The sequence below is a fragment of the Mauremys mutica genome, chromosome 13 (assembly GCF_020497125.1).
Source record: "Mauremys mutica isolate MM-2020 ecotype Southern chromosome 13, ASM2049712v1, whole genome shotgun sequence".
Classification (NCBI taxonomy): domain Eukaryota; kingdom Metazoa; phylum Chordata; order Testudines; family Geoemydidae; genus Mauremys; species Mauremys mutica.
In genome coordinates, this window is record NC_059084.1 from 37,879,222 (window position 1) to 37,888,121 (window position 8,900).

General features: G+C 59.6%; 1 protein-coding gene across 2 annotated transcripts; it reads right to left on the bottom strand.

Annotated features, from left to right (window-relative positions):
• Positions 1-2,049: 2,049 nt before the first annotated feature.
• On the bottom strand, positions 2,050-8,358 carry LOC123347904 (ribonuclease-like). Of its 2 annotated transcripts, none has more exons than XM_044985090.1 (2): positions 8,349-8,358; positions 2,050-2,653 (listed from the first exon to the last, which is right to left on the bottom strand). In XM_044985090.1, exon 2 carries the CDS (start codon positions 2,627-2,629, stop codon positions 2,189-2,191), a length of 441 nt encoding a protein of 146 aa, XP_044841025.1. In that variant the 5' UTR covers positions 2,630-2,653; positions 8,349-8,358; the 3' UTR covers positions 2,050-2,188. The 2 variants fall into 2 exon arrangements, with proteins under 2 accessions (XP_044841025.1, XP_044841024.1); XM_044985089.1 differs by lacking the exon at positions 8,349-8,358 and adding an exon at positions 5,266-5,300.
• Between the last annotated feature and the right edge of the window lie 542 nt (positions 8,359-8,900).

Below are 8,900 nucleotides of genomic sequence, written 5' to 3' on the forward strand. Positions count from 1 at the left end.
AAGATTGTGATCTCAGCTTCCCTGGGGTCAGTCTGGAGTCACCCCTGAGTGCAATGGGGTCAGGGTCAGATTCTGCTCCCAGCCCCTCTGCATTTTCCCCCTGCCTGGGTCTGTTCTCAGCTTACCCAAGTCCTGGGGCTCCCGTCAGATACAGAGCCAGCTGCCGGCATAGCTTAGAGTCCCTGAGTCTCTTTCGCCTTCGGATGTCCTTATAGAGCTTCACATTATGCCTAAAGGTGCATTTGTCCCTGTGTCTGGCTGATCTGAGGCTTTCTTACCTGCGGACGTTGTCACCATCTGATCCCCTGATGTGTCCCGTTGCAGTAGGTGAGGCCAGGCTGGCTGGGCCCAGGGGGATCCGGTAGAGGACGGGCTAGCTGGGCCGAGGGGGATCTGAGACAGGTTGGGCTGCCTAGGCCAAGGAGGGATCTGGAGCTGGCTGGGTCCAGGGGGATCCGGGGGAGGCTGGGGATCCGGGGCAGGCTGGCTTCACTGGGCCGAGAGGATCCGAGACAGTCTGGGCTAGCTGGGCCTAGGGGAGATCTGGGGCAGTCCGGGCTAGCTGGGCCCAGCAGGATCCAGAGCAGGCTGGGCCCAGGGGAGGCCAAGTATGGCTGGGCCCAGGAGGATCCAGGACAGGCTGGGCTGGCTGGGTCTAGGGGGTGTGGGGCGGGCCAGGCACAGGGGGATCTGGGGCTGGCTGGGCCCAGGGGGATCTGGGACAGGCTGGGCTGGCTGGATACACTGTCCAGTCTGATGCCCTGTTTCTTCTCTGTCCCTGACCAGCCTGGACCCTGCAGATAACGACCGGGGAGGGGCTAGCTCCAGGTCTAGTTGCCAGCCACCCCTCTCCACTGGCACTGGCTATGGGGCTCTGCCAGGCCCCTCTGTGCTGGCTCCTGTTCCATCCCCCCTGCAGTGTCTCCCGGTACTCATGGGCACAGGGCTTTGACACCCCCACAGTCCCGGGGCAGGCCCAGATCTGGCCCTAATGGGGCTGCCCATGACCCCGTCAGCCTAGACTGGCCCCAGCCCATCCCAGGCAGGGAGCGAGGCCCAAGGGCCCATCCTGCGCTGCTCAGCCCCGCTGGCTCGCCGGGTGTCGGTTGGTGGTTGGGATGTCACAGGCATCGGACACAATCCCCTCTGGCCCCTTGTGGTCTGGGGCAGAGGCCTGTCACCGTGACTGTTGGGAAGATCCTCCACACACACACAAGGGAAGCTTTCACAACCCTGGGGCTCGTGGGCTGAGGTTGGGGAAGTCGGCGAAGGGACGGGGCTGGGGAGTGTCTGACTTTAGGCAGGAAAATTTTCTACCCAAGGCACAGAAGAGCTGGGGGAGGCAATGGGAAATGTCATGGCTGGATGTCCACTTGGTGCAGAGCCCACCTGGGAGAGCTGAGAGCGAGCAAAGAGGACACATTCCTGGCTAAGAAAGTTTTCTACCCACAGCCTTTGCAGTGATGTCCAGCCAGACTGGCTGGGACCCTCCTTCCAGAGACAGGCCAAGCTGAGCTTTGTCTCATTGGGGAAGGATCAGGGTGTATCTCAGTCCCCCTGTGACACCCCAATCCGCATTGTCCATACCCTAAACAGGACACCCCTCCCCCTGTGGGTTTTGTTTCTTTCTGGACCTTTTCCTTCACTTCACACCCCACAGCTCAGCATCAGGCTCAGCAAGGCAAACAGGCCCCACTGAGAGCCCTAAAATGCCCCCAGCCTCCCAAACACACCAACTGGTTCTGCATTGGCAGGAAAGTGTTTTATTGCAAGAAGCAGCAAGGAAACAAACTCAGTGACAGCTTCCAGGGCCCCGCCTGGGACAATCTTCTCCCCACAACATGCCCCCAATACCGAATGGATGCGGGGTAGGAGGGGCAGCTGTATTGTGTAATGGGCATCCAGCGAGGTGGGTGCTGGGCTCAGGCTGAGGGTTTCAGTGCCAGCCAGGGGGGCTGGGTGCCCGGATTTTCAATCGTGCGGATGGGCACACAATATGGGAACCCCCCACCCCACCCCGGAAGGCCCCAAGCTGCCGGCCTGTGGGATAAGGGGAGATGCTGAATGTCCCTGTGGAGACGCATGGCAGGTGCTGTCGCGGAGGGGCAGGGATGGGGCAGGAGAGCCTCCAATGACAGGAGAAAAAGGGGGAGCCCCCACCACCCAGCCCATGGCCAGTACCTGGGTTCTACACGACTCTGAGGAAGCGCACAGGCAGCCCCCAGATACAGGCCACGCGGATCCTGCGGGTCTGGGGTACTCCCCTGTAGACACAGCTCGGTGGGCTGGGGGGTCTGTTCAGCCAGCAGGTGGTGACGGCGTAGGCTGCGTTGCTGTCACATTCATTGTATAGGTTGCATCTCCCTCTGGTAGTGCAGATGGTCCGGAGCTGGCTGGCGGGGGCGTGGATGAAGGTGTGGGTGAGTTTGCAGGCAGCCATGTTCTGGCTCATGAGCCGCATGATGTGGTCGCAGTAGCTCTGGCCCTTGGGGGGTCGGGTCTTGGGGAAATCAACGTGTTCACTCACAAAGTTTTGGTAGCTGTCGGGTGGTCTGATGATCTGGGCCAGGCAGGTTACCAGCAGGATGAGGGTCAGGAAGAGCAAAGGGCAGGGTCCCCTCAGGGCCATGGTCGCGTCTGTCACTGGATCCACCTGCAGGGGGGAGTCGGGGAGATGGATGGAGACTGTGCGGGGTGGGGATCTGCCTCCTCCATGGAACCTCCTGAGCCCAAACCTCTCCCCGTGCCAGGCCCGTCTACCCCTAAATGCTCATTACCCAGTCTGAGATCAGGCCCCTGTACAACCCTGACTGAAATCAGGGCCCTCATTGTGCCAGGCGCTGCCCAGACCCCAACCGATATCAGAGTCCAATTGTGCTGGGCGCTGCCCAGACCCCAACTGAGATCAGGCCCCCGTTGTGCTGGGCACTGCGCAGAGCCCGATTGAGATCAGGGCCCCGTTGTGCTGGGCACTGCGCAGAGCCCGATTGAGATCAGGGCCCCGTTGTGCCAGGCGCTGCACAAAGCCCAACTGAGATCAGGGCCCCTTTCTGCTCAGAGTGTCGCAGACACAGAGTGAAATGCAGGCAGAGCTCACGCTGCGCAGGGAGCAGGGAAGGATTCTTCTCCCCCTTTACAGATGGGGAAGCTGAGCAGAGAGAAGTTTACATTGAAGTTTTCAGCTCCCTCTGGGGGCCCAACTCCCATGGACACCCCACGGTTTGGCCTGGAGACTCCAGGGGGGGCCCTTGGAAATCTGCATCCTAAGCAACAGGGAATGAACCCAGGACTCCTAAACCCTGTGGAGATAAACGCCTAGAAGAGCAGCCAGCCAGGAACTGAACCATCAGTGTTACCACTATGTCTGTAATGTGTGCATTGCCCTGCCCCCCAGCCCCCTGTTCAAACCACTAGACCCCACTCCCCTCCCAGAGCCAGGGCAAGAACCCAGAAGTCCTGACTCCCAGTGTCCCCCCATGTTCCTTTCACTGTCTTGCCAGGTTTCTGAACTCAGTCCCCAGGGTCAATCCAGAGTCACCCCCTGAATGTGATGGGGCCCAAGCTGGATTTTGCTCCCAGCCCGCCGGGGTCAATCCGCAGTGACCCTGTGACATTCTATACCTTGGGGGAGCGTACTGTAACCACCATGTTCCTCATTTTCAGATAATCATGATTGCACAAATAAAGCAGGCCTTGTAAGGTATCAGGGGAAAGGTTATGATCTGCTGAAAGTTGTTTCTCTATCCATATATGTGTATCGTTAATACAATGAAGTTATGAGAATTGTGTTAATAAAAATAAATACATGGAGATATACCTATCTCATAGAGCTGGAAGGGACCTTGAAAGGTCATTGAGCCCAGCCTGCTGCCTCATTAGCTGGACCAAGTACTGGTTTTGCCCCAGATCCTTAAGTGGCCCCCTCAATGATTGAGCTCACAACCCTGGATTTAGCAAGCCAATGCTCAAACCACTGAGCTACCCCTCCCCCCTGTATGGAGTATAGTCTGGTGGTCACTAAAACATGCTGTAAGTTTGGGACTCGGCCAGACATCAGCTCCCCAGAGACAACAGCATGGAAAGTAACCAACACCCGGGCTGGGTGTCAAACAACCCATCAACAGCCATTGTCCAGCAAGGGAGCTACAATGCAATGGCTCACCTGCACGAGACCCCACCAGGGGAATTGCTTAAGCTTGCTTGGAGAGACTCAGCAATGCCCCCAGACATGCTGCCCAAGCACATGGACTGGGGGTATAAAACAGATGGAGTGGACACATACTGGGCCCTTCTCCTGTGCCCACTTATGCTGCAAGCAGCCAAGACAGTGAGAAGAAAAGACTCCGACACAGGAGATTGGCCCAGGTTTAAGGAACAAACCTATATATGAAGGACTGCAACATCCAGTGAGGTAAGCAAAACTGCTTAGTCTAGTTGCTGCCCAGTCTAGTAGGGTTGAGAGTTTAAACTGCGTGCTTATATTGTATTTCTTTTGGTAACTAAATCTGACTTTTTGCCTGTCACTTAACATCACTTAAAATCTACCTTTTACAGTCAATACATTTGTTTAATTATCTTTACCCGTGAGTTTGTATGAAGTGTGGGGCAAACCTGCTTAGGTTTGGTGTATGTCCACTTTCCATTGTTGAAGTGGTGAACCAATTAATAAATTTGCACTGCCCATCTTGAGCGGTGCAAGACACAGGGCCGCCCAGAGGATTCAGGGGCCCTGGGATCTTCAGCGGCGGACCCCCCTCCCCCGCCAAATTGCCGCCGAAGACTCAGAGCGGAAGAAGCTCCGGGGGCCCAGGCCCCACGAGAGTTTTATGGAGGCCCCAGAGCGAGTGAAGGACCCCACTCCAGGGGCCCCAAAAACTCTCCTGGGGGGCCCTGCGGGTCCTGGGGCAAATTGCCCCACTTGCCCCCCCGGGCAGCTCTGGCAAGACTGTATATTCCTGGGGTATAGTGCTGGGAGCTGGGGGGATCTGGCTGGTGCCTTTCTCTGTATGACTCATGAGTGGCTCTGGGACCATTCATGCAATCCAGCTGGGTGTGGAGGTCCACATGCAGTTGTGCTGAGTGATCACAGCGCCTGGAGGGGCTTGCTGCTGGTCACTAGCACAGCATTGTGAGAGACAGCCCAGGCTGGGGAGAGTTCGGGGGCACAGTTCCGGGCTGCATCTTGGTCCCAGGCTGCACCCCAGGGGGATCCCGTCATACCCTCACTCTGCATTTCCCCCTGGGGAGGATCTGTTCTCAGCTCACCCGAGTCCTGGGGCTCCTGTCAGAGATGGATCCAGCTGCTGGCAGAGCTGAGAGTCCCTGAGTCTCCTCCCCCTTCGGGTGTCCTTATATAGAGCCTGACTGGGCAGTTGGGGTGGGGCAGCTCCTCCCACTGAAGGGCCCAGAGATGCTCACTGGGGCAGGGAGTTAGGGGGGAAGTGGCACAGGGCAAGGTCCTCTGCCACTCAGAACCCACCAGCCCCAGTACCTGGTGTTCCTGCCCCTGTGATCCTCAACCCAAGGTTTCTCCAAGAATGGAAATGGAACCCAGAAGTCCTGGCTCCCAGTCCCCCTGCTCTTACCACTAGACCCCACTCCCCTCCCAGAGCCAGGGATAGAACACATAAGTCCTGGCTCCCAGACTCTCTAACCGCACGGCCCTGGTGCCCCAGTGAATCTACTCCCTTACTGATGCCCTGGGTACCCCGTAACCACAACCCTCTGCCCCAGTCAGTCCCTGCCCAGGTTCCCAGCCCTGCTGGGCATGGCTGCTAGAGACGCCCATGCCCAGCAGAGCTAGTAGGAGCCAGTCCTGCCCTCCCGGTGCCACCCGAGCCCCAGGGGCTAGTGGAAGGGCGAGAGCTGGAGGGGTGCGGTTGTCTCTCATGGGTGTGTGTCCCAGCCCTGCAGTGCGTATGTGAGAGAGCGAGCAAGAGAGAGAGATGGAGCCAGAGTGTATATGACCAGGAGAGTGTGTGTGTGTGTATTAGGGTGACCAGATGTCCGCTGACTGGGCCGTTGACTGTCTGGTTGGTGGCACCGCGCAGCAGGGCTGGCAGTCTCCCTGCTAGCCTCCCCACTGCGCGGCTCCCTGGAAGCAGCCAGCATGTCCCCACTCCGGCTCCTACGCTTAGTGGCAGTCAGGGGGCTCCGCATGCTGCCCCTGCCCCAAGCACCGCCCCCTCAGTTTACATTGGCCAGGAACCACGGCCAATGGGAGATGCAGGGGTGGTGCCTGCAGACAGGACAGCACACAGAGCCACCTGACTATGCCTCCAAATAGGAGCCGAAGTGGAGACATGCTGCTGCTTCCGGGAGCTCCTTGAGGTAAGCACCACCCGAAGCCTGCACCCCTGCTGCCCTCCTGCACCCCAACCCCCTGCCCCAGCCCTGATCCCCCCAAACTCCTCTGTCCCAGCCTGGAGCACCCTCCTGCACCCCAAGCCCCTCAACCCCAGCCCCACCCCAGAGCCCTCACCCACAGCTGGAGCCCTCACTCTCCCCATGCCCCAACCTCCTCCCCAGCCCTGATCCTCCTCCTGCCCCCTGAACCCCTCAGACCCAGCCCAGAGCCCCCTCCTACACCCCAAACCCCTCATCCCCAGCCCCACCCCAGAGTCTGCACCCCCAGCCAGAGCCCTCACACCCCCCTCACACCCCAACCCCTGCCCCATCCCTGATCCCCCTCCTGTACCCCAAATCCCTCATCCCCAGCCCCACATCAGAGCCCACACCCCCAGCTAGATCCCTCACCCCCCGCACCCCAACCCCCTGCCCCAGCCTGGAGCCCCCTCCTGCACCCTGAACCCTTCATTTCTGGCCCCACCCCAGAGCCCGCAACCCCAGCCCTCATCCCCTCCTGCACCCCAGCCCCCTGAGCCAGCCCAGTGAAAATGAGCGAGTGAGTGAGGGTGAGGAGAGCGAGACAATGGGCGAGGGGTGGGGGTGATGGAGTGAGCGGGGGCAGGGCAGGGGGCAAGGAAAGGGTGTTCAATTTTGTGCAAGTAGAAACTTGGCAACCCCAGTATGCACGTGTGCTCGTGTGTCTGTATCAGCGGGGTAGCCGTGTTAGTCTGGATCTGTAAAAGCAGCAAAGAATCCTGTGGCACCTTATAGACTAACAGACGTTTTGCAGCATGAGCTTTCGTGGGTGAATACCCACTTCGTCGGATGCAAGTAGTGGAAATTTCCAGGGGCAGGTATATATATGCAAGCAAGAAGCAAGCTAGAGATAACGAGGTTAGTTCAATCAGGGAGGATGAGGCCCTGTTCTAGCAGTTGAGGTGTGAAAACCAAGGGAGAAGGAACTGGTTCTGTAGTTGGCAAGCCATTCACAGTCTTTGTTTAATCCTGAACTGATGGTGTCAAATTTGCAGCTGAACTGAAGCTCAGCAGTTTCTCTTTGATGTGTCTATGTGTGTCCGAGTCAGTGTGTTGTCAGTGTTTGTGTGTCACTCTGGGCCCGGGGCACATTTGTCCCTGTGTCTGGCTGATCTGGGCCTTTCTCACCAGCTGAACATGTCGCCATTTGATCCCCTGATGTGTTCTGTTGCAGTAGGGGAGGCCAGGCAGGCTGGGCCCAGGGGTGATCTGGGGCAAGCCAGGCAGGCTGGGCCCAGGGGGATTCGGGGCAGGCCAGGCCGGCTGGGCCCAGGGGGATTCGGGGCAGGCCAGGCCGGCTGGGCCCAGGGGGATTAGGGGCAGGCCAGGCCGGCTGGGCCCAGGGGGATGCGGGGCAGGCTGGGCTGGCTGGGCCCAGGGGGATTCGGGGCAGACCAGGCTGGCTGGGCCCAGGGGGATTCAGGGAAGGCTGGGCTGGCTGGGCCCAGGGGTATCTGGGACTGGCCAGGATGGCTGGATACACTGTCCAGTCTGACACTGTTTCTTCTCTGTCTTTTCCCCCCCGAACAACCCAGACCCCACAGATAATGACCGGGGAGGGGCTGGCTCCAGGACCGGTTCCCAGCCACCCCTCTCCACTGGCACCGGCTGTGGGGGCCCTGCCAGGCCAACTCTGTGCCGGCTCCTGTCTCATTCCCCCTGCAGTGTCCCCCGGTGCTCACACGCTCGGGGCTTTGACACAGATCTGGCCCTACCAGGGCTGCCCATGAGCCAGTCAGCCTGGACTGGCCCCACCCGTCCTGAGCAGGGAGCGATGCCCGAGTGCCCGTCCCACGCTGCCAAAGCCCCTCTGGCTCGCCGGGTGTCGGTTGGTGGTTGGGATGTCGCAGGTGTTGGACACGATCCCCTCTTGCTCCCTGTGGTCTGGGGCAGGCAGCTGTCATGTGATGGCTGGGAAAACCCTATACACGCAGAGGAAGCTTTCATAACCCCGGAGCCCTTACCTGCCAGAGATCCTCGCATCTCCCCACAATCTCTTCCCTGCCAGGGCCTCCATGTGCCCCCCAGTGCCCTCTCTCCATACCAGGGTCCCCCATTCCCTACTCATGCCAGATGCTACCTGCACCTCTGTTCTCACTTTGCCCCACACCAGAGTGCCCAGGGCCGTGAGCCATCCTCTACCCTTAGGGGAGGGTCTATGCCAGCTGGGGGCAGCTCCCCGACTCCACTGGCCACGGGCGACACAAACCCGCCCCTCTCAGTGTACGTGGGTGCCACTGTCCATACGCGGGTGGGTAGAAGCCAGAAGACAGGCCTGGCTGGCAGGGGATGGATCACTCGATAATTGCCCTGCTCTGTTCATTCCCCCTGAACCATCTGGCACCGGCCACTGTCAGAGACAGGCCACTGGCCCGTTGGTCTCACCCGGGATGGCCGTTCTTCTGGAGCACCAGACACATGCCAACCCCCGAGCGTCCCCCTGCGGTGCCCAGCCTGGGCTCCACGGCACTCACAGCATCCACAGACCCACTGCCAGCAGAGGGACAGGGCCCCCA

Bases quoted from the DNA above. Each gene is read 5' to 3' on its own strand.
- LOC123347904 (XM_044985090.1), bottom strand. From the start codon at position 2,629: ATGGCCCTGAGGGGACCCTGCCCTTTGCTCTTCCTGACCCTCATCCTG.